At 43.4% G+C, this 26,258-nt stretch overlaps 2 protein-coding genes across 2 annotated transcripts; one reads left to right on the forward strand and one right to left on the reverse strand.

Annotated features, from left to right (window-relative positions):
- Window positions 1–7,237: 7,237 nt before the first annotated feature.
- LOC120043082 (pEARLI1-like lipid transfer protein 3) lies at window positions 7,238–11,413 on the forward strand. The gene is made up of 3 exons (XM_038987807.1): window positions 7,238–7,345; window positions 7,922–7,975; window positions 11,405–11,413. Exons 1-3 carry the CDS (start codon window positions 7,238–7,240, stop codon window positions 11,411–11,413), a joined length of 171 nt encoding a protein of 56 aa, XP_038843735.1.
- A 161-nt stretch (window positions 11,414–11,574) lies between these two features.
- foxi2 (forkhead box I2) lies at window positions 11,575–14,742 on the reverse strand. Its single transcript, XM_038987800.1, has 2 exons — window positions 14,160–14,742; window positions 11,575–12,206 (listed from the first exon to the last, which is right to left on the reverse strand). Exons 1-2 carry the CDS (start codon window positions 14,740–14,742, stop codon window positions 11,575–11,577), a joined length of 1,215 nt encoding a protein of 404 aa, XP_038843728.1.
- Window positions 14,743–26,258: the final 11,516 nt, after the last annotated feature.

The following is a 26,258-nucleotide window of genomic DNA, read 5'->3' on the forward strand; positions in this document are numbered from 1 at the left end:
AGCAGTCATATAGCAGTCATATAGCAGTCATATAGCAGTCATATAGCAGTCATATAGCAGTCATATAGCAGTCATACTGCAGTCATATAGCAGTCATATAGCAGTCATATAGCAGTCATATAGCAGTCATATAGCAGTCATATAGCAGTCATATAGCATTCATATAGCAGTCATATAGCAGTCATATAGCATTCATATAGCAGTCGTATAGCATTCATATAGCAGTCATATAGCATTCATATAGCAGTCATATAGCAGTCATATAGCATTCATATAGCAGTCGTATAGCATTCATATAGCAGTCATATAGCATTCATATAGCAGTCATATAGCAGTCATATAGCAAGGGGCAAACACATAATTAAAGGTACTAAAATCTGCATTTAAAATGACATTCCCATCTTTCTAAAGAAATGTCAACAGTTGTAAAAGCCCATTCAGTGATTTAAACACATATTGTATTTCAACATTTTCAATGAGCAGGGACTCTCCAGATACAATATGATCACAATAAGTTTATTGATGATCACAGAGGAGTTTGATGATGCATGTGAAAAGTGAAGACAAAACTATAAGAGGATATTATATTTGTATCATACTATGCAGCAGTTACACACAGTGAGGATGTCATGTTGAAACCCGAGAGCTGATGATACAATCGGATATATTTACTGTACCCATGATGTTTCCCTCAAGAAAACCCCCCCAAAGGATTTACTGATGCTATTCTTGATATGTTTGATTTGATTCACCATGACATTCCACTGGGCACAGTTATCAGTTCAACATCTAGTTTATATTTACATTTTTGATTGAGTTGTCAACGAACATTAATTCAACGTGATATCAACATAAAATTTAACCATGTCATTGGATTTAGTTGAAAAGGTAGGTGAAAAAAGTATACAATTCCAGGAATTCCTTTACATTGTGGCATGTTTATAAAGAGAACTTCAAGCTGTGCTGGTATATTGATGCCTCCTTCACCATCTGATCTGACTCCATGTCATTTACAGACAGGTAGAGGTAAGAACAACAGAAACATTATTAGATAAAATAATAACCTATATGGGCCTAGAAGAAGAATCTGTACATCATTTAAATAGTTACAATCTAATATGTATCATTTACAAAAATACACACTTATACACATATACACATATATACAGTACCAGTCTAACGTTTGGACACACCTCCTCATTCAAGGGTTTTTCATTATTTTTACTATTTTCTACATTGTAGAATAATAGTGAAGACATCAACACTTTGATTTTTGGTTCCAAACTCTGTGTCTTTGTGAGACGCATAGTAGGTGAACGGATGATCTCCGCATGTGTAGTTCCCACCGTGAAGCATGGAGGAGGAGGTGTGATGCATAGGGGTGCTTTGCTGGTGCCAATGTCAGTGATTTATTTAGAATTCAAGGCACACTTAACTAGCATGGCTACCACAGCATTCTGCAGTGATACGCCATCCCATCTGGTTTGCGCTTAGTGCGACTATCATTTGTTTTTCAACAGGACACAAATACCCAACACACCTCCAGGATGTTTAAGGGCTATTTGACCGAGGATGAGAGTGATGGAGTGCTGCATCAGAGGAAATGGCCTCCACAATCACCCGACCTTAACCCAATTGAGATGGTTTGGGATGTGTTGGACCGCAGAGTGAATGAAAAGCAGCCAACAAGTGCTCAGCATATGTGGGAACTCCTTCAAGACTGTTGTAAAATAATTACACGTGAAGCTGGTTGAGAGAATGCCAAGAGTGTGCAAAGCTGTCATCAAGGCAAAGGGTGGCTACTTTGAAGCTTCTAAAATATAAAATATATTTTGATTTGTTTAACACTTCTTTGGTTAGTACATGATTCCATATGTGTTATTTTATAGTTTTAATGTCTTCACTATTATTCTACAATGTAGAAAAAAATATTAAAAAATAAGAAAAACCCTTGAATGAGTAGGTGTGTCCAAACTTTTGACTGGTACTGTATATTTATACAAAAGTATGTGGACACCCCTTCAAATTAGTGGATTCGGCTATTTCAGCCACACCCTTTGCTGACAGGTGTATAAAATCGAGCACACAGCCATGCAATCTCCATAGACAAACACTGGCAGTAGAATGACCTTACTGAAGAACTCAGTGACTTTCAACATGGCACCGTCATAGGATGCCACCTTTCCAACAAGACAGTTCGTCAAATTTCTGCCCTGCTAGAGCTGCCCAACTGTAAATGCTGTTTTTGTGAAGTGGAAACATCTTGGAGCAACAACGGCTCAGCGGCAAAGTGGTAGGCCACACAAGCTCACAGAACGGGCCCGCCAAATGCTGAAGTAAAAATCACCTGTTCTCGGTTGCAACACTCACTACCGAGTTCCAAACTGCCTCTGGAAGCAACGTCAGCACAACAACTGTTCATCGGGAGCTTCATGAAATGGGTTTCCATGGCCGAGCAGCCTAAGATCACTGCGCGCATTTCCAAGCGTCAGCTGGAATGGTGTAAAGCTCGCCTCCATTGGACTCTGAAGCAGTTGAAACGCATTCTCTGGAGTGAAGAATCACGCTTCACCATCTGGTAGTCCAAAGGACGAATCGGGGTTTGGCGGATGCCAGTAGAACGCTACTTGCCCGAATGCATAGTGCCAACTGTAAAGTTTAGTGGAGGAGGAATTATGGTCTGGTTATTTTTTCCATGGATTAGGGCTAGGCCCCTTAGTTCCATTGAAGGAAAATGTTAACGCTACAGCATACAATGATATTCTAGACTATTCTGTACTTCCAACTTTGTGGCAACAGTTTGGGTAAGGCCCCTTCCTGTTTCAGTATGATAATGTTCCCGTGGACAAAGTGAGGTCCATACAGAAATGGTTTGTCGAGATCGTTGTGGAAGAACTTGACTGGCCTACACAGAGCCCTGACCTCAAACCAATCGTACACGTTTTGGATGAATTGGAATGCAGACTGCGAGCCAGGCCTAATCGCCCAACATCAATGCCCGGACATCAATGCCGACCTCACTAATGCTCTTGTGGCTGAATGGAAGCAAGTCCCCACAGAAACATTGCAACATCTAGTGGAAAGCCTTCCCAGAAGAGTGGAGGCTGTTACAGCAGCAATGTTCCAACATCTAGTGGAAAGCCTTCCCAGAAGAGTGGAGGCTGTTATAGCAGCTATGTTCCAACATCTAGTAGAAAGCCTTCCCAGAAGAGTGGAGGCTGTTATAGCAGCAATGTTCCAACATCTAGTGGAAAGCCTTCCCAGAAGAGTGGAGGCTGTTATAGCAGCAATGTTCCAACATCTAGTGGAAAGCCTTCCCAGAAGAGTGGAGGCTGTTATAGCAGCAATGTTCCAACATCTAGTGGAAAGCCTTCCCAGAAGAGTGGAGACTGTTATAGCAGCTAAGGGGGGAACAACTTCATATTAATGCCCATGATTTTAGAATGAGATGAGACGAGTAGGTGTCCACAAACTTTTAGTCATGTAGTGTGTATATATATATATATATATATATATATATATATATATCCCATGGTAATATTTATATATATAAATAATGGCTGGAATGGGATGAGTGGAATGGTATCAAATACATCAAACACATGTTTGATGCCGTTCCATCTGCTTTGATCCAGCCATTATTATGAGCCGTCCTCCCCTCAGAAGCCTCCACTGATATTTAATATACAAAAATGCATTTACACTCATAAGAGTATATTGTGGTTTCAATCAAAATGTTCCCCAACCAGCAGTAAGTTCCACAGTACCTAGTCCCATAGTACCTAGTCCCACAGTACCTAGTCCCATAGTATCTAGTCCCACAGTACCTAGTCCCACAGTATCTAGTCCCACAGTACCTAGTCCCACAGTATCTAGTCCCACAGTACCTAGTCCCACAGTACCTAGTCCCACAGTACCTAGTCCCACAGTACCTAGTCCCACAGTACCTAGTCCCACAGTATCTAGTCCCACAGTACCTAGTCCCACAGTACCTAGTCCCACAGTATCTAGTCCCACAGTACCTAGTCCCACAGTACCTAGTCCCACAGTACCTAGTCCCACAGTATCTAGTCCCACAGTACCTAGTCCCACAGTACCTAGTCCCACAGTACCTAGTCCCACAGTACCTAGTCCCACAGTATCTAGTCCCACAGTACCTAGTCCCACAGTACCTAGTCCCACAGTACCTAGTCCCACAGTATCTAGTCCCACAGTATCTAGTCCCACAGTACCTAGTCCCACAGTACCTAGTCCCACAGTATCTAGTCCCACAGTATCTAGTCCCACAGTACCTAGTCCAACAGTACCTAGTCCCACAGTACCTAGTCCCACAGTGCCTAGTCCCACAGTACCTAGTCCCATAGTACCTAGTCCCACAGTGCCTAGTCCCACAGTACCTAGTCCCATAGTACCTAGTCCCACAGTACCTAGTCCCACAGTATCTAGTCCCACAGTATCTAGTCCCACAGTATCTAGTCCCACAGTACCTAGTCCCACAGTATCTAGTCCCATAGTACCTAGTCCCATAGTATCTAGTCCCACAGTATCTAGTCCCACAGTACCTAGTCCCACAGTATCTAGTCCCACAGTATCTAGTCCCACAGTACCTAGTCCCACAGTACCTAGTCCCATGGTAATGAGTCCAACAGTATCTAGTCCCATGGTAACGTCCCACAGTACCTAGTCCCATGGTAATGAGTCCAATGGTACCTAGTTCCATGGTAATGAGTCCAACTGTACCTAGTCCCACAGTATCTAGTCCCACAGTACCTAGTCCCACAGTATCTAGTCCCACAGTATCTAGTCCCACAGTACCTAGTCCCACAGTATCTAGTCCTATGGTAATGAGTCCAATGGTACCTAGTTCCATGGTAATGAGTCCAATGGTACCTAGTCCCACAGTATCTAGTCCCACAGTATCTAGTCCCACAGTACCTAGTCCCACAGTATCTAGTCCCACAGTACCTAGTCCCACAGTACCTAGTCCCACAGTACCTAGTCCCACAGTATCTAGTCCCACAGTATCTAGTCCCACAGTACCTAGTCCCACAGTATCTAGTCCCACAGTACCTAGTCCCACAGTATCTAGTCCCACAGTACCTAGTCCCACAGTATCTAGTCCCACAGTATCTAGTCCCACAGTACCTAGTCCCACAGTATCTAGTCCCATGGTAATGAGTCCAATGGTACCTAGTTCCATGGTAATGAGTCCAATGGTACCTAGTCCCACAGTATCTAGTCCCACAGTATCTAGTCCCACAGTACCTAGTCCCATTGTAATGAGTCCCACAGTATCTAGTCCCACAGTATCTAGTCCCACAGTATCTAGTCCCACAGTATCTAGTCCCACAGTACCTAGTCCCACAGTACCTAGTCCCATAGTATCTAGTCCCACAGTATCTAGTCCCATAGTATCTAGTCCCACAGTACCTAGTCCCACAGTACCTAGTCCCATGGTAATGAGTCCCACAGTATCTAGTCCCACAGTACCTAGTCCCACAGTACCTAGTCCCATGGTAACGTCCCACAGTATCTAGTCCCATGGTAACGTCCCACAGTACCTAGTCCCATGGTAATGAGTCCAATGGTACCTAGTCCCATGGTAATGAGTCCAACAGTACCTAGTCCCATGGTAATGAGTCCAACAGTACCTAGTCCCATGGTAATGAGTCCAACAGTACCTAGTCCCATGATAATGAGTCCCACAGTATCTAGTCCCACAGTACCTAGTCCCACAGTACCTAGTCCCATGGTAACGTCCCACAGTACCTAGTCCCATGGTAATGAGTCCCACAGTATCTAGTCCCATGGTAACGTCCCACAGTACCTAGTCCCACAGTACCTAGTCCCACAGTACCTAGTCCCACAGTACTTAGTCCCACAGTGCCTAGTCCCACAGTGTCTACTCCCACAGTATCTAGTCCCACAGTACCTAGTCCCACAGTACCTAGTCCCATGGTAATGAGTCCAATGGTACCTAGTTCCATGGTAATGAGTCCAACTGTACCTAGTCCCACAGTATCTAGTCCCACAGTATCTAGTCCCACAGTATCTAGTCCCACAGTACCTAGTCCCACAGTACCTAGTCCCATGGTAATGAGTCCAACGGTACCTAGTCCCACAGTACCTAGTCCCACAGTACCTAGTCCCACAGTACCTAGTCCCACAGTGCCTAGTCCCACAGTATCTAGTCCCACAGTACCTAGTCCCACAGTACTTAGTCCCACAGTGCCTAGTCCCACAGTGTCTACTCCCACAGTATCTAGTCCCACAGTACCTAGTCCCATAGTATCTAGTCCCACAGTATCTAGTCCCACAGTATCTAGTCCCACAGTACCTAGTCCCATGGTAACGTCCCACAGTACCTAGTCCCATGGTAATGAATCCCACAGTACCTAGTCCAATGGTAACGTCCCACAGTACCTAGTCCCATGGTAATGAATCCCACAGTACCTAGTCCCATGGTAACGTCCCACAGTACCTAGTCCCACAGTACCTAGTCCCATGGTAATGAGCCCCACAGTACCTAGTCAAATGGTATCGAGTCCCACAGTACCTAGTCCCATGGTAACGTCCCACAGTACCTAGTCCAACAGTACCTAGTCCCATGGTAATGAGCCCCACAGTACCTAGTCAAATGGTATCGAGTCCAACAGTACCTAGTCCCATGGTAATGAGTCCAACAGTACCTAGTCCCATGGTAATGAGTCCAACAGTACCTAGTCCTATGGTAATGAGTCCAACAGTACCTAGTCCCACAGTACCTAGTCCCATGGTAATGAGCCCCACAGTACCTAGTCAAATGGTATCGAGTCCAACAGTACCTAGTCCCATGGTAATGAGTCCAACAGTACCTAGTCCCATGGTAATGAGTCCAACAGTACCTAGTCCCATGGTAATGAGTCCAACAGTACCTAGTCCTATGGTAATGAGTCCAACAGTATCTAGTCCCACAGTACCTAGTCCCATGGTAATGAGTCGAGCAGTACCTAGTCCCATGGTAACGAGTCCAACAGTACCTAGTCCCATGGTAACGAGTGCAACAGTACCTAGTCCCATGGTAATGAGTCCAACAGTACCTAGTCCCGTGGTATCTAGTCCCACAGTATCTAGTCCCACAGTACCTAGTCCCATGGTAATGAGTCCAACAGTACCTGGTCCCACAGTATCTAGTCCCACAGTAAATAGTCCCATGGTACCTAGTCCCACAGTACCTGGTCCCACAGCATCTAGTCCCATGGTACCTAGTCCCACAGTACCTAGTCCCATGGTATCTAGTCCCACAGTACCTACTCCCACAGTAAATAGTCCCATGGTATCTAGTCCCACAGTACCTACTCCCACAGTAAATAGTCCCATGGTACCTAGTCCCAGAGTATCTAGTCCCATGGTACCTAGTCCCACAGTATCTAGTCCCATGGTACCTAGTCCCACAGTACCTAGTCCCATGGTATCTAGTCCCACAGTACCTACTCCCACAGTAAATAGTCCCATGGTATCTAGTCCCATGGTACCTAGTCCCATGGTACCTAGTCCCAGAGTATCTAGTCCCATGGTATCTAGTCCCACAGTATCTAGTCCCTCGGTAAATAGTCCCATGGTACCTAGTCCCACAATATCTAGTCCCACAGTATCTAGTCCCACACTATCTAGTCCCACAGTACCTAGTCCCACAGTACCTAGTCCCACAGTATCTAGTCCCACAGTACCTAGTCCCAAAGTATCTAGTCCCACAGTATCTAGTCCCATATTATCTAGTCCCATGGCATCTAGTCCCACAGTACCTAGTCCCACATTATCTAGTCCCACAGCAACTAGTCCAATGGAATTTAGTCCCACAGTACCTAGTCCCACAGTATCTAGTCACACAGTATCTAGTCCCACAGTGCCTAGTCCCACAGTATCTAGTCCTACAGTACCTAGTCCCACAGTATCTAGTCCCATGTTATCTATTCCCACAGTACCTAGTCCCACAGTACCTAGTCCCACAGTACCTAGTCCCACAGTACCTAGTCCCACAGTACCTAGTCCCACAGTATCTAGTCCCACAGTACCTAGTCCCACAGTACCTAGTCCCACAGTATCTAGTCCCACAGTACCTAGTCCCACAGTATCTAGTCCCACAGTACCTAGTCCCACAGTACCTAGTCCCACAGTATCTAGTCCCACAGTACCTAGTCCCACAGTACCTAGTCCCACAGTACCTAGTCCAACAGTACCTAGTCCCACAGTACCTAGTCCCATGGTAATGAGCCCCACAGTACCTAGTCAAATGGTATCGAGTCCAACAGTACCTAGTCCCATGGTAATGAGTCCAACAGTACCTAGTCCCATGGTAATGAGTCCAACAGTACCTAGTCCCATGGTAATGAGTCCAACAGTACCTAGTCCTATGGTAATGAGTCCAACAGTATCTAGTCCCACAGTACCTAGTCCCATGGTAATGAGTCGAACAGTACCTAGTCCCATGGTAACGAGTCCAACAGTACCTAGTCCCATGGTAACGAGTGCAACAGTACCTAGTCCCATGGTAATGAGTCCAACAGTACCTAGTCCCGTGGTATCTAGTCCCACAGTATCTAGTCCCACAGTACCTAGTCCCATGGTAATGAGTCCAACAGTACCTGGTCCCACAGTATCTAGTCCCACAGTAAATAGTCCCATGGTACCTAGTCCCACAGTACCTGGTCCCACAGCATCTAGTCCCATGGTACCTAGTCCCACAGTACCTAGTCCCATGGTATCTAGTCCCACAGTACCTACTCCCACAGTAAATAGTCCCATGGTATCTAGTCCCACAGTACCTACTCCCACAGTAAATAGTCCCATGGTACCTAGTCCCAGAGTATCTAGTCCCATGGTACCTAGTCCCACAGTATCTAGTCCCATGGTACCTAGTCCCACAGTACCTAGTCCCATGGTATCTAGTCCCACAGTACCTACTCCCACAGTAAATAGTCCCATGGTATCTAGTCCCATGGTACCTAGTCCCATGGTACCTAGTCCCAGAGTATCTAGTCCCATGGTATCTAGTCCCACAGTATCTAGTCCCTCGGTAAATAGTCCCATGGTACCTAGTCCCACAATATCTAGTCCCACAGTATCTAGTCCCACACTATCTAGTCCCACAGTACCTAGTCCCACAGTACCTAGTCCCACAGTATCTAGTCCCACAGTACCTAGTCCCAAAGTATCTAGTCCCACAGTATCTAGTCCCATATTATCTAGTCCCATGGCATCTAGTCCCACAGTACCTAGTCCCACATTATCTAGTCCCACAGCAACTAGTCCAATGGAATTTAGTCCCACAGTACCTAGTCCCACAGTATCTAGTCACACAGTATCTAGTCCCACAGTGCCTAGTCCCACAGTATCTAGTCCTACAGTACCTAGTCCCACAGTATCTAGTCCCATGTTATCTATTCCCACAGTACCTAGTCCCACAGTACCTAGTCCCACAGTACCTAGTCCCACAGTACCTAGTCCCACAGTACCTAGTCCCACAGTATCTAGTCCCACAGTACCTAGTCCCACAGTACCTAGTCCCACAGTATCTAGTCCCACAGTACCTAGTCCCACAGTATCTAGTCCCACAGTACCTAGTCCCACAGTACCTAGTCCCACAGTATCTAGTCCCACAGTACCTAGTCCCACAGTACCTAGTCCCACAGTACCTAGTCCCACAGTACCTAGTCCCACAGTATCTAGTCCCACAGTACCTAGTCCCACAGTACCTAGTCCCACAGTACCTAGTCCCACAGTACCTAGTCCCACAGTATCTAGTCCCACAGTATCTAGTCCCACAGTACCTAGTCCCATGGTAATGAGTCCCACAGTATCTAGTCCCACAGTATCTAGTCCCACAGTATCTAGTCCCACAGTATCTAGTCCCACAGTATCTAGTCCCACAGTATCTAGTCCCATAGTATCTAGTCCCACAGTACCTAGTCCCACAGTATCTAGTCCCACAGTATCTAGTCCCACAGTATCTAGTCCCACAGTATCTAGTCCCACAGTATCTAGTCCCACAGTACCTAGTCCCATGGTAATGAGTCCCACAGTATCTAGTCCCACAGTACCTAGTCCCACAGTACCTAGTCCCACAGTATCTAGTCCCACAGTATCTAGTCCCACAGTACCTAGTCCCATGGTAATGAGTCCCACAGTATCTAGTCCCACAGTATCTAGTCCCACAGTACCTAGTCCCACAGTATCTAGTCCCACAGTATCTAGTCCCACAGTACCTAGTCCCATGGTAATGAGTCCCACAGTATCTAGTCCCACAGTATCTAGTCCCACAGTACCTAGTCCCACAGTATCTAGTCCCACAGTACCTAGTCCCACAGTATCTAGTCCCACAGTATCTAGTCCCACAGTATCTAGTCCCACAGTACCTAGTCCCACAGTATCTAGTCCCACAGTATCTAGTCCCACAGTACCTAGTCCCACAGTATCTAGTCCCACAGTATCTAGTCCCACAGTACCTAGTCCCACAGTATCTAGTCCCACAGTACCTAGTCCCACAGTACCTAGTCCCACAGTACCTAGTCCCACAGTACCTAGTCCCACAGTACCTAGTCCCACAGTACCTAGTCCCACAGTATCTAGTCCCACAGTACCTAGTACCACAGTATCTAGTCCCACAGTATCTAGTCCCACAGTATCTAGTCCCACAGTATCTAGTCCCACAGTATCTAGTCCCACAGTACCTAGTCCCACAGTATCTAGTCCCACAGTATCTAGTACCACAGTACCTTTGTCATGTTGGTTTGTGATCCCTATTGGCATTTCTGCAAAGCAATCCAGAGGAGTATTCTGGATATATAGTCACATGTTCATTTCAGTGGTTTATTTTGAGATAAGCAGCTGGATCGTTATAGAGAGGTTGACAAGTTTGGTCAAATATGAACAGCCTAACAATTTGGCTGCAGTACATTCCTCCGTCCTCTCTGTGGTGGCATGGATTGGGAGTTTTTCAGGCACGTGATCTGTATTGGTGAAGTCCACTGACAGATTGGTAATGTGAATAGGCCAATGGAGCTGCCTGCTGACTGTAGCAGTACAGTTTGTGATTCCTAAAGGTGTCGTCAGAGGTCTGTCTCTGTCCTGTGAAGGCCATATGAATGGACTGGTCTGTCTCTGTCCTTTGAAGGCCATATGAATGGACTGGTCTGTCTCTGTCCTTTGAAGGCCATTGGGGCGGCAGGTAGCCTAGTGGTTAGAGTGTTGGACTTGTAACCGAAAGGTTGCAAGATCAAATCCCCGAGCTGACAAGGTACAAATGTGTTGTTCTGCCCCCTGACCACTGTTCCTAGGCCTTTATTGAAAATAAGATTTTGTTCTTAACTGACTTGCCTAGTTAAATAAAGATACAATATGACTGGTCTGTTTCTGTCCTGTGAAGGCCATATGAATGGACTGGTCTGTCTCTGTCCTGTGAAATCCATATGAATGGTCTGTCTCTGTCCTGTCAAGTCCATATGTATGGTCTGGTTAGCCAAGCCCTCTGATTTGGCTGACCTGTCGTAGCCCCTTGCTATAAGTCCGTGACTATACACTATATGCTATATGTGACTATACGTCTGTGCCCTCTCGGGGGTATAAGATATTGTTGACACTAAAGCTGTTGTAGAAGTGGCTGTTGAACTGTCCTGCCTGCCCCCCTCCACTGAAAGTGTTGTAGTACAGTCCTCTGTTGAAGGGAGACAGGCTGTCTGCTGGGTGACCGTGGCCCCCGAGGCCTGCCTCTGAGACCCCCGGGCTGTGACTGTCCTGGCCTGGGCCTGGGCCTGGGGTGTGGGGTGTGTGGTTGTGGTATGGGCTGCTATGGAGGGCTGTAATGTTCCTATTGGTCAGCTCGTTGACCAGCCCCAGAGAGCTAGTCTGTCTGCTGGGGGGACCAGAGGCACCTAGAGGCCCAGAGCCCAGCCCAGCCATACTGCTGAAAAAGTTATTAAAACACGGAGTGCCACCGGACGCAAGGCCCGAGGGGGAGGAGCTCTTGTGACCCTCACTGACCACCTCCATGTCTGGGGAGGCAGGGCCAATGAGCTGGGGGCTGTCCATGGTCTTGGGCGGGGCTGCTCGGCCGTCCTCTGTCTTGGTGCTGTTAGTGGAGTCGGAGCGACGTTTCCTCTTCCTCCTGAAGTTCCCGTTGTCAAACATCTTCTCACAGTTAGGATCCAACGTCCAGTAGTTGCCTTTACCTGGAACATAAATAATAGAAACTTTAGCATTATTATATAGTATTTATATATTAATAAGGCATTATTATATAATATTTATATATTAATAAGACATTCTTATATAGTATTTATATATTAATAAGGCATTGTTATATAGTATTTATATATTAAAAAGGCAATATTATACAGTATTTATATATTAAATAGACATTATTATATAGCAAAAGCATGCTCAAGCGGCAGAGTCGATTTCCGCGCTTATAAACCCAGGGTCGTTACAATAGTATTTATATATTAATAAGACATTGTTATATAGTATTTATATATTAATAAGACATTGTTATATAGTATTTATATATTAATAAGACATTATTATATAGTATTTATATATTAATAAGACATTGTTATATAGTATTTATATATTAATAAGACATTGTTATATAGTATTTATATATTAATAAGACATTGTTATATAGTATTTATATATTAATAAGACATTGTTATATAGTATTTATATATTAATAAGACATTATTATATAGTATTTATATATTAATAAGACATTATTAATATATACACATTAGTATTATGTACATATCAATGAAGAACTGGAGGGAGATGTGTTCATTCTAAACATGAGGAAAACTAATGCTGGGATAAAAAATATTACAGGATAAAATAAATGAGGCCCGCATACAGAATGAAGACTTATGTGAAATAATAAAGGAATAAAGCCCTATGAACAGCAATATTCCATGTGCGGGCCACTCATTCCATGTGCGGGCCACTTATTCCATGTGCGGGTCACTCATTCCATGTGCGGGCCACTTTATAAGTACAAATCCACATACTGTTGTATTAGTTTAGTATGGTGCACATTATCACAAACAGTGATGTCATGCACCTAATACTCTGGCTTTGGATTTGGAATGATGCACTGATAAGGAAGCCAATGTCTAGGTAGCTATTGATTTGAATGAGTTTGGGGTTAAATTGTGTCCTTCCCCAGAATATGGGTGCTCCGCTCTGCCCTTCCAGGATATCAAACCTTTTATCTATAAACTGCCGTGGTAGGAAACTGAAGACTCAGTATGGACATGAAGCCTCTAACAACAAGCTAAGCTGTTATGTTGTAATCCATAAAGTTTCCTACACTAAACTTTATAGTAATGTTAAACACATTTACGGTAACATAATGTACCTTTATTTACAGTCATTTACAGGTAACTGGCTGCCAGTAAATTATCGTAAAAACAATAGGATTTTTTTTACAGTATATTATAACAAACTTTTGGGGCAATCTAATATTGACCACATAGTCCTAATCTAATCTACATAATAATATATATTCTAATCTGTAGAATGACCTCATAGTTCTAATCTAATCTCTAGAATAATATAGATTCTAATCTCTAAAATGACCTCATAGTTCTTCCTATGTCCCATGCTAAAGAAGCAAAAGCCACTCAATATATTAGATATATTATATTTGACTCATCTCAAGTCTCAAGTCACTGCTGATAACAATTCCTAGATTTAATATGCACTACATATGCACTATGATAAGCATTCTAGTCTTCAAAATAAAGGAAACAAATTAAAGAATAAAATTAACAATTATCAGCATATGGTTTGAATAACCCTTTATTTTATCGAACTGATTTTAACTGACATGATAGCCTGCAACCACCCTTAGCTAGGTTGTTTATAAGGGAATTAGCTCATTCAACCTAGCTTCTTTTCCCATTGAAAACCAGATGTGGGAACTCCTGCTCAGGCGTTTTGTTTTACGTTAGTTTAGCCTGCAACAGGCCTACACCAATTTGTTCAATCGGTTTTAGGCCCAAACTTTTACACGTATTTTTATAGGATTTCTAACCGACAGCTGAATCACATAGCCTACCTGAGTAATTAAAATATATCTACAAATGGCCCTAGATGTTACAAAAATAGAATAGAACAGGATAGGATAATACCTGGGTCGTCCTCATCGCGGGGGACCTTTTTAAAGCAGTCGTTGAGTGACAGGTTGTGTCGGATAGAGTTCTGCCAGCCCGCCTTGCTCTTCTTGTAGAACGGGAAGTTATCCGCGACATACTGGTAGATCTGACTCAGGGTCAACTTCTTCTCGTGTGCGTTCTGGATCGCCATGGCGATGAGCGCAGAGTAAGAGTATGGAGGACGGACCAGTTTTAGCAACTCTTCCTGACTGGCGATGGACAGCCAACCCAGGTCCGGACCCCCGAACCCGGGAGAGTTGGTAAGGAACTGCCGCTGGGTACCGTAGGAAGGTGGCATAAAGGATGCTGTGTTGTTTCCGTGCAGGTAGGGGGTGGAGGAGTTCACGGTGGGCCCGTTCAGCCACAGGGATGACGCGTAATCTCCCAGGCCGTATCCAGACGGTCTCTGTGCACTCTGGAGTCCAGGCTGGTGGTACATGCTGAAGTTATCGCAGTAGACAGCCATCTCCGGCGGCTCCTGGGTGCTCTTGGGTTGGGGTTGGAGAGAGCTTGCTGTTGGAGAGGAGGTGTGGTGGACTGAAGGGTCGATGGAGTTCATGCTCCACACGGGAGGACAACCCCAACGGAATTAGAACACAACAGTAACGGTTCAAACGGACGACCTGATTCCAAGCGCGCAACGTCAGCAACAAGTGCCAGAATCCAAAATCTGAGTTTTAATTTTATAACTTCAGAGCGACAGTTTCTCATCCAGACACTAGATCATCTCTAACAGCCAATAGACACTCACTAACTGGTTGGGGGTGTGGCCATTGAGTTTAGACTTGACAGGCAGAGGTGTGAAGGAGAATAACTTCTCTATGTTTCATACAAACGGCAACATAAAACCCGACAGTGAGTGTTTACTTGAAATGTAATATTAATAGAACAAGTGAGATTGTGAATTATTCAAATTTGCGCTAGTAGATAGGTCTAATATAAAAAATACTTCCCACTTCCCCTACTGTTCTTCAAAGGCTTTTAATATATCATATATATATTTTAATTATTGGTGTTATAATTACTACCGTTAAATACTAGTATTATTATAATACACATTTACATATTAATAGTTTCTAATTATATGTATTCAATGCTGGTAAATTAGCGTTTTTAGGGTTGGGGTGGGAGTAAATGGGAGATTAATGGCCCTATCTAATAAATTTAAGGTAACATATCTCTGTCTAAATCATGAGTATATTATAATTTAAGGTAGCATATCTCTGTCTAAATCATGATTATATTATAATTTAAGGTAGCATATCTCTGTCTAAATCATGATTATATTATAATTTAAGGTAGCATATCTCTGTCTAAATCATGATTATATTATAATTTAAGGTAGCATATCTCTGTCTAAATCATGATTATATTATAATTTAAGGTAGCATATCTCTGTCTAAATCATGATTATATTATAATTTAAGGTAGCATATCTCTGTCTAAATCATGATTATATTATAATTTAAGGTAGCATATCTCTGTCTAAATCATGATTATATTATAATTTAAGGTAGCATATCTCTGTCTAAATCATGATTATATTATAATTTAAGGTAACATATCTCTGTCTAAATCATGATTAGACATTATAATTATTATTAATTATAATTATCATCCTTATTAGTAGCAGTAGTAGTATTGGTAACAGCAGAAGCCTAGATTCAAATTAGGCCTATTATAATGAGTAGCCTACTAGTAGTAACCCTATACATTATTATTATATTCCTTTCACTGGGCTTATGACAATAACTTATAATAATATTATTAATAATAATAATATATATATATATATTTATATTTATCCAAATATTTCTTATATCATTATTCAATTAGATTTGATTTGAGTGTTTGTGTGTGTGTGTGTGTGTGTGTGTGTGTGTGTGTGTGTGTGTGTGTGTGTGTGTGTGTGTGTGCGTGTGTGTGTGTGTGTGTGTGTGTGTGTGTGTGTGTGTGTGTGTGTGTGTGTGTGTGTGTGTGTGTGACTATACAAGAGTGTGGCCTAAACTAAGACCTGTGGGTGTATAATGGTATCAGCCTGTTGCCTCAGACTATCTATAAAAATAGAAAATACTTTAATTCTGATTTTATGGAATAAATGTCAAATGTGCCCAACCGTAATAAAGCAGACTTCTAAACCGGATAAGACAGAAGAAACAATGTGGCCACATTCCTGTGTCAATTGAGTAAAAACCCTCATCGATCATAAACTAATAATCCAAACATTGGAAAACAACAAAAACGGTTGATGTAGTGTAGCTCTTGTCCAGTTTCTAAAATAGCTTTTCTTCTTGTATAACAAGATCACATGACCAACTACGTGGTGATCGATCATCATGTTCATATAGATGAGCGAAAAAAAGAAACCACCTGCCTTGCAATCTTAAAAAGGAGCACGTATGCTATTATAACACACCTCCCAGTACAATCTCCTTCAGACACACTGCTTGCTAATGACGCCCGTCCATCACACAAGGTTCAGGTTTGGACTCAACTCACAGCGAATGCAATAAATAAAAGGCAAACATTAAATGTTGGAAAAATTTCATGTAATCCTATCAAATTCATAGACCTGCCCTACAAGCTCAGACTCTTTTTGTATCTGGCAATTTATAATATTGGCAAAGAATATTGGCCATTTATCATTTATTTAATCAATCATTTGTCGTTCACGTTTTAGAACGCTGCAAGTAATACATGTCCCAAACTCTTCTGATTGAGGCCTACACCATCCGTGGGGCTATAGCGCCCTCTACTGTAGATAGACTGATATTGGAGAAAGGCGACAAGTGACACAGTGCACAGATTAACCAGAGCTTTCTCTCTCCTCCCCAACCAACACATCCTGCAGTGTACGTAATAGCCACACGATGGCGACAAACGTCTGTGTTCCACTGGAGGAATACATGAAACATGAAATGAGATGAAAATGTTGCGAGAACATGAAAATGTTTTAAAACTTCTTCGGGATCGGTGTCCCTTCCACCGGAGGGTTGAGCTAACGTAGGCTAATGCGATTAGCATGAGGTTGTAAGTAACAAGAACATTTCCCAGGACATAGACATATCTGATATTGGCAGAAAGCTTAAATTCTTGTTAATCTAACTGCACTGTCCAATTTACAGTAGCTATTACAGTGAACGAATACCATGCTATTGTTTGAGGAGAGTGCACAATTTTGAACATGACAAGTTATTAATAAACAAATTAGGCACATCTGGGCAGTCTTGATACAACATTTTGAACATAAATGCAATGGTTCATTGGATCAGTCTAAAACGTTGCACATACACTGATGACATCTAGTGGCCAAAATCTAAATTGCACCTGGGCTGGAATAATACATAGGGCCTTTATCTTGCATTTCAAATATGATGGTACAAAAAAATTCAAAAGAACGTTTTTTTTTTTTTTCTATTGTATTTGTCAGATCCATTGTGTTATATTATACTACATTCCTTTCACATTGCCATAAACTTCAAAGTGTTTCCTTTCAAATGGTACCAGGAATATGCATATCCCTGCTTCAGGGCCTGAGCTACAGGCAGTTAGATTTGGGTGTGTTATTTTTGGCAAAAATTGAAAAAAAGGGGATAATCCTTAAAAGGAACATGCACCTGTGGAATGGTCGTTTAGACACTAACAGCTTACAGACGGTAGGCAATTAAGGTCACAGTTATGAAAACTTAGGACACTAAAGAGGCATTTCTACTGACTTTGAAAAACACCAAAGAAAGATGCCCAGGGACCCTGCTCATTTGCGTGAACGTGCCTCAGGCATGCTGCAAGGAGGCATGAGGACTGCAGATGTGGCCAGGGCAATAAATTGCAATGTCCGTACTGTGAGACGCCTAAGACAGCGCTACAGGGAGACAGGACGGACAGCTGATCGTCCTCGCAGTGGCAGACCACGTGTAACAACACCTGCACAGGATCGGTACATCCGAACATCACACCTGCGGGACAGGTACAGGATGGCAACAACAACTGCCCGAGTTACACCAGGAATGCACAATCCCTCCATCAGTGCTCAGACTGTCCGCAATATGCTGAGAGAGGCTGGACTGAGGGCTTGTAAGCCTGTTGTAAGGCCTACAATCCCTCAGACATCACCGGCAACAACGTCGCCTATGGGCACAAACCCACCATCGCTGGACCAGACAGGACTGGCAAAAAGTGCTCTTCACTGACAAGTCGCGGTTTTGTCTCACCAGGGGTGATGGTCGGATTCGCGTTTATCGTCAAAGGAATGAGCGTTAGACCGAGGCCTGTACTCTGGATCGGGACCGATTTGGAGGTGGAGGGTCCGTCATGGTCTGGGGCGGTGTGTCACAGCATCATCGGACTGAGCTTGTTGTCATTGCAGGCAATCTCAACGCTGTGCGTTACAGGGAAGACATCCTCCTCCCTCATGTGGTACCCTTCCTGCAGGCTCATCCTGACATGACCCTCCAGCATGACAATGCCACCAGTCATACTGCTCGTTCTGTGCGTGATTTCCTGCAAGACAGGAATGTCAGAGTTCTGCCATGGCCAGCGAAGAGCCCGGATCTCAATCCCATTGAGCACATGCCATGACATGCCAGCAACAAACGATGATACTACACATCCAAGTATATCGGACCAAATTATGAAAGACAAGAATTGTACTTTTTAATTCCGTAAAGTCAGTGTGGAAGAGGTGAAAACATTATTGTTGTCTATTAACAATGACAAACCACCGGGTTTGTCCGGGTTTGACAATCTGGATGGAAAATTACTGAGGATAATAGAGGACGATATTGCCACTCCTATTTGCCACATCTTCAATTTAAGCCTACTAGCAGGTGTGCCCTCAGGCCTGGAGGGAAGCAAAAGTCATTCTTTACTGGCTCAAATAGCCCACCAATCAGCCTGTTACAAAGTAAACTTCTGGGAAAAATTGTGTTTGACCAGATACAATGCTATTTCACAGTAAACAAATTGACAACAGAATGTCAGCTTGTAGGGAAGGACACTAAACAACCACAGCACTTACACAAATGACTGCATTTCCTGAGAGAAATTGATGATACAATGATTGTGGGGGCTGTCTTGTTAGACTTCAGTGCAGCTTTTGACATTATTGATCATAGTCTGCTGCTGGAAAGACATATCTGTTATGGCTTTACACCCCCTGCTATAATCTGGATAAAGAGTTACCTGTCTAACAGAACACATGTTCTTTATGGGGCGGTAGCCTAGTGGTTAGAGCGTTGGGCTAGTAACCGAAAGGTTGCAAGTTCAAATCCCCGAGCTGACAAGGTACAAATCTGTCGTTCTGCCCCTGAACAAGGCAGTTAACCCACTGTTCCTAGGCCGTCATTGAAAAATAAGAGTTTGTTCTTAACTGACTTGCCTAGTTAAATAAAATAAAAAAAGGTTAAATGTAAGTCGCTCTGGATAAGAGTGTCTGCTAAATGACGTAAATGTAAATGTTAATGGAAGCCTCTCCAACATAATCCAGGTAGAATCAGGAATTCTGTTTACTAACGACATTCCACTGACTTCGAGTAAAGCCAGAGTGTCTATGTAAGTGATAATGTGGAAATTGAGCAAGTTGAGATGACTAAACTGCTTGGAGTAACCCTAGATTGCAAACTGTCATGGTCAAAACATATTGATGCAGTAGTAGCTAAAATGGGGAGAAGTCTGTCTATAATAAAGTGATGCTCTGCCTTCTTAACAACACTGTCAACAAGGTAGGTCCAACAGGTCCGAGATTTGTCGCACCTGGACTACTGTTCAGTCATGTGGTCAGGTGCCACAGAAAACGACTTAGAAAAATTGCAATTAGCTCAGAACAGGGCAGCACATCTGGCCCTTGGATGTACACAGAGAGCTAATATTAATAATATGCATGTCAATCTCTCCTGGCTCAAAGTGGAGGAGAGATTGACTTCATCACTACTTTTATTTATGAGAGGTATTGACATGTTGAATGCACCAAGCTGTCTGTTTAAACTACTAGCACACAGCTCAGACACCCATACATACCCCACAAGACATGCCACCAGAGGTCTCTTCACAGTCCCCAAGTCCAGAACAGACTATGGGAGGTGCACAGTACTACATAGAGCCATGACTACATGGAACTCTATTCCACATCAGGTAACTGATTGAAGCAGTAGAATCAGATTTAAAAAACAGATAAAAAAACACTTTATGGAACAGCGGGGACTGTGAAGCAACACACACACACACACACACACACACACACACACACACACACACACACACACACACACACACACACACACACACACACACACACACACACACACACAATAACATACGCACTATACATACACATGGATTTAGTACTGTAGATATGTGGTAGTGGTGGAGTAGGGGCCTGAGGGCACACAGTGTGTTGTGAAATCTGAATGTATTGTAATGTTTTAAAATTGTATAAATGCCTTAATTTTGCTGGACCCCAGGAAGAGTAGCTGCTGCTTTGGCAGGTACTAATGGAGATCCATAATAAACCCCAGGAAGAGTAGCTGCTGCCTTGGCAGGAACTAATGGGGATCCATAATAAACCCCAGGAAGAGTAGCTGTTCCCTTGGCAGGAACTAATGGGGATCCATAATAAACCCCAGGAAGAGTAGCTGCTGCCTTGGCAGGAACTAATGGGGATCCATAATAAACCCCAGGAAGAGTAGCTGCTGCCTTGGCAGGAACTAATGGGGATCCATAATAAACCCCAGGAATAGTAGCTGCTGCCTTGGCAGGAACTAATGAGGATCCATAATAAACCCCAGGAAGAGTAGCTGCTGCCTTGGCAGGAACTAATGGGGATCCATAATAAACCCCAGGAAGAGTAGCTGCTGCCTTGGCAGGAACTAATGGGGATCCATAATAAACCCCAGGAAGAGTAGCTGCTGCCTTGGCAGGAACTAATGGGGATCCATAATAAACCCCAGGAAGAGTAGCTGTTGCCTTGACAGGAACTAATGGGGATCCATAATAAACCCCAGGAAGAGTAGCTGCTGCCTTGACAGGAACTAATGGGGATCCATAATAAACCCCAGGAAGAGTAGCTGCTGCCTTGGCAGGAACTAATGGGGATCCATAATAAACCCCAGGAAGAGTAGCTGCTGCCTTGACAGGAACTAATGGGGATCCATAATAAACCCCAGGAAGAGTAGCTGCTGCCTTGACAGGAACTAATGGGGATCCATAATAAACCCCAGGAAGAGTAGCTGCTGCCTTGGCAGGAACTAATGGGGATCCGTAATAAACCCCAGGAAGAGTAGCTGCTGCCTTGGCAGGAACTAATGGGGATCCGTAATAAACCCCAGGAAGAGTAGCTGCTGCCTTGGCAGGAACTAATGTGGATCCATTATAAACCCCAGGAAGAGTAGCTGCTGCCTTGGCAGGAACTAATGGGGATCCATAATAAACCCCAGGAAGAGTAGCTGCTGCCTTGACAGGAACTAATGGGGATCCATAATAAACCCCAGGAAGAGTAGCTGCTGCCTTGGCAGGAACTAATGGGGATCCATAATAAACCCCAGGAAGAGTAGCTGCTGCCTTAGCAGGAACTAATGGGGATCCATAATAAACCCCAGGAAGAGTAGCTGCTGCCTTGGCAGGAACTAATGGGGATCCATAATAAACCCCAGGAAGAGTAGCTGCTGCCTTGGCAGGAACTAATGGGGATCCATAATAAACCCCAGGAAGAGTAGCTGCTTCCTTGGCAGGAACTAATGGGGATCCATAATAAACCCCAGGAAGAGTAGCTGCTGCCTTGGCAGGAACTAATGGGGATCCATAATAAACCCCAGGAAGAGTAGCTGCTGCCTTGGCAGGAACTAATGGGGATCCATAATAAACCCCAGGAAGAGTAGCTGCTGCCTTGGCAGGAACTAATGGGGATCCATAATAAACCCCAGGAAGAGTAGCTGCTGCCTTGGCAGGAACTAATGGGGATCCATAATAAACCCCAGGAAGAGTAGCTGCTGCCTTGGCAGGAACTAATGGGGATCCATAATAAACCCCAGGAAGAGTAGTTGCTGCCTTGGCAGGAACTAATGGGGATCCATAATAAACCCCAGGAAGAGTAGCTGCTGTCTTGGCAGGAACTAATGGGGATCCATAATAAACCCCAGGAAGAGTAGCTGCTGCCTTGGCAGGAACTAATGGGGATCCATAATAAACCCCAGGAAGAGTAGCTGCTGCCTTGGCAGGAACTAATGGGGATCCATAATAAACCCCAGGAAGAGTAGCTGCTGCCTTGACAGGAACTAATGGGGATCCATAATAAACCCCAGGAAGAGTAGCTGCTGCCTTGGCAGGAACTAATGGGGATCCATAATAAATACAAAAGACAAATACAATAAAGATACTCATCAGAGACCCCGCGCAGCTCCTTAGTTGTACGTATTTCCAGAAATCTCCCTTATCTGGCAAATTATATTTTCCATTCAGGTCCTGATAGGGCATAAGCACTCCTTTCTCATATAGATCCCCCACTGCATGCAGGCCTTGTCTAAGCCATACCTCCCAGATAAATGAATGTTTTCCTATGTAAACCGATGGGTTGTGCCATATGGAAGATAAGTTCCAAACATCTAATGCATCTTGACTCATAACTCTTGGGAATGTTGTAGGATTGGGTTAGCCTCTTCAGTTGGCTCTCTCTGAATACTTTTTTGTGATAAGGCCTCAATAGGCTTAAACAGGGCTGTGACAGACCTCTCAATCTGAGTCCATCCCAAATGGGAATCATAATTGTCTCAGTGTCTGGCCAATTTGGCTACTTCAAATGATATGTTGTATAGTTCTACTTTGGGTAATGCTAGTCCTCCTTTATCCGTTGGATCATATAACAGGTTCACATTTATTCTGGGTGTTATCCCATTTTAAATAGTAAGGGAGAAATGGCCACAGGGAGCATAATGGACACATAATTAAACTGTGGGGCCACAACCATTTTAACAGTATTTATTTTACCCCGTAAAGTAAGATTAAGCAACCTCCATTTATCAGGAGTATTCTTTATTTTTTGTAGTAGTGGCATCATATAAATTTGCACGATATTCTGTAGTTCGTTGCTCAATTTTATACCCAGTTATTTCATCCCTGATGGTACCCATTTGATCTGTAATGAAGTAATTGCAACAGGAGGACAGAATTTGGATACAGGCATAGCCTCTGCCAATTAATCTTATAACCAGATATCTGTGAGAAAATGCCAATTGTGTTCAAAACCAAAGAGATTGATGTGGTCAGTTCCCTAATAAGTAACAATATATCGTCAGCATATAAAAACAGGTTATGCTCTCTGGCACCTCCCATCACTCCTTTGATTCCTGATTCAGCTCTGATTGCTGCTGCAAAGGGCTCAAAAAATACAGTAAAAAGGAGAGGTGAGAGAGGACTACCCTGCTGGGTTCCACTCGACAGATTTTTTTTTAAAGGAAGAGATCATACCATTTGTGAGGACCGCTGCTCTTGGATTGGAGTATCCTCATGCCTCCTTGCAGCATGCCAAAGGCTCTTTCACGCAGATAAGGGTCCCTGGGCATCTTTCTTTGGTGTTTTTCAGAGTCAGTAGAAATGCCTCTTTAGTGTCCTAAGTTTTCATAACTGTGACCTTAACCCACTTGACAAATCCAGGGCCAAACTTCTCAAGGGTATATGTCAAAAAGCCCCACTCCACCCTATCGAATACCTTCTCTGCATCTAGGGAAAGGGCTGCCACCCGAGTATCCTCTTTTTGACAAAAAAAAGCTAATGTCTAAGATTGTATGTGGAGGTTTTACTTTTTAATATGAGGTAAACATCTAGCCTCATGGCTTGTACTTTGGAGAGCACCTTACAATCAACTCCAATTAAACTGAAAGGGCGAAAACTCCCTGGGTCAGTGGGGTCTCTTATCCTTCTTGAGAATTAATGAGATTAGTGCCTTATTAAGTGTCAGGTATGCAGGAGGTATGCAGTATGCAGGAGGTATGCAGTATGCAGGAGGTATGCAGTATGCAGGAGGTATGCAGTATGTATGCAGTATGCAGGAGGTATGCAGTATGCAGGAGGTATGCAGTATGCAGGAGGTATGCAGGAGGTATGCAGTATGCAGGAGGTATGCAGTATGCAGGAGGTATGCAGTATGCAGGAGGTATGCAGTATGCAGGATGTATGCAGGAGCTCCAGTTCAAGAGCTCCTGCATACATAGGTGTTGATATAGGAGTTAATACGTCAAAATTCCTGTTACAGGACTCAACTGGAAACCTTCTAATACTGGTGACTTTCAACCCTTCATTATGATGTGATGGCTGTTCTTATCTCAGATTCTAATATAGGAGCATCCACATCCTGTATTTGGCCCCCGAAGCTCTATCTTATAAAGAATGGCATTACATTTTGTTGGGTCTCAGTAACATTCAGACTTATAAAGAGCTGAATAAAGTCACAAGACACATTGTTAATATCTTTTGTACCAGTCATTACCTCCCACCTCCATTTTTGATAGCAGGTATTACGAAACTGGCATCTTTTTGTTTCAATTGTCTAGCCAATAATTTATTTAATTCACTTTCGTCAGTTAGAAACATTGCATATTCAGCCTTTTTGTTATAGATCTCTTGTAATTGAAACTTCAGATCACAGACTTGTTTCAACAGTGACTCAGTATTTTTCTTGGATAACTGTCACGACTTCCGCCGAAGTCGGTTCCTCTCCTTGTTTGGGCGGTCGACTTCACCGGTCTTCCAGCCATCGCCGATCCACCTTTCATTTTCCATTTGTTTTGTCTTGTTTTCCCACACACCTGGTTTACATTTCCCTCATTACTTGTCGTGTATTTAACACTCTGTTCCCCCCATGTCTGTGTGTGAAATTGTTTATTGTCAGGTTGGCACGCTTCCGGCAGGTTTGCGCCGGGTTTTGTTTTATACCCGTGCTTTGTGGCAGCCGGTACTTTGTACTTTGTTTGTGGTACTTTATGCTGCGTCACTTGTACTTTGGGCATTTGTTTTTGTGACGCGGTTGCGTTCTGTTCAAATTATTGCCTCAGTAAAGTGCTTTGTCCGCTCATCTCTGCTCTCCTGCGCCTGACTTCCACGCACCAGCTACACCTACCCCTTGACAATAACTCTTTTTCCAGCTCTTTAATTTGAGACTCTAGCTTTTCAACTCTCTCTATCTTCCCTTTTCTTTCTACTGGTCTGTGCTATTATTTTGCCCCTAACATAAGCTTTAGTCCTCCCATACTGTAGTCAATTTGTCAGTGGAACCAATGTTTGTTTGAAAAAAAAACTTGAGGTCTTCATTGAGGTGAAAGGTTAAATGTTTTGTCTTGGAATAAGGACGTATTCATCCTCCATCTAATGCTTTCCTTAGCCATATCAACCTAAACATAATTCCACTGTTGCGCGATCAGTAAAAGCAATAACCCCAATTTTACTATCTATCACTTCTTTAGTCATACTCTTGGAAATTAGGAAGTAATCAATCCTGGAATGAGATTCATGGTTATGTGAATAAGACGTATATTCCTTCTCTCTAGGATTGACAAGCCTCCATATATCTGCCAGACCCAGATCCCTCATTAATAGGTCGCTGCTCTGTCCCTTGGTACAGTTTTTGAATGACTAGTTTTATCAAGTAAACCATCTTGAACCTGGTTAACTTAGGGCTAGACGTCCCGTCAGCGGGACACCTGTCGACAACTTCCGGTGAAATTGGAGGGCGTGCAATTCAAATAAATAATCATAAAAATTATGGATATTAAACATTTAGGTACAAGTGTCTTATATCGGTTAAAAGCTTAAATTATTGTTAATCTAACTACATTGTCCAATTTACAATAGGCTTTACAGCAAAAGCATGCCATGAGATTGTTTGAGGACGGCGCCCCACATCAACATATTTTTCCACCGGCACAGGCTTGTCACGTTCCTGACCTTATTTCCTTTGTTTAGTCTTTGTTTAGTTGGTCAGGACGTGAGCTGGGTGGGTGTAGTCTATGTTATGTGTCTCATTGGTCTAGGTGTGTCTGATTTGCCTGATATGGTTCTCAATCAGAGGCAGGTGTTTTACGTTGTCTCTGA

Source organism: Salvelinus namaycush, unplaced genomic scaffold (assembly GCF_016432855.1).
Source record: "Salvelinus namaycush isolate Seneca unplaced genomic scaffold, SaNama_1.0 Scaffold86, whole genome shotgun sequence".
Taxonomy (NCBI): domain Eukaryota; kingdom Metazoa; phylum Chordata; class Actinopteri; order Salmoniformes; family Salmonidae; genus Salvelinus; species Salvelinus namaycush.

Excerpts from the sequence above, each read along its gene's own strand:
- LOC120043082 (XM_038987807.1), top strand. The coding sequence starts at position 7,238 with ATGGTACCTAGTCCCACAGTACCTAGTCCCATGGTATCTAGTCCCACA. Across the intron at positions 7,346-7,921 it reads CCACAGTACCTACTCCCACA|AGTCCCACAGTATCTAGTCC; the intron begins GTAAATAGTCCC and ends CCTACAGTACCT.
- foxi2 (XM_038987800.1), bottom strand. The coding sequence starts at position 14,742 with ATGAACTCCATCGACCCTTCAGTCCACCACACCTCCTCTCCAACAGCA. Across the intron at positions 12,207-14,159 it reads CCGCGATGAGGACGACCCAG|GTAAAGGCAACTACTGGACG; the intron begins GTATTATCCTAT and ends TTTATGTTCCAG.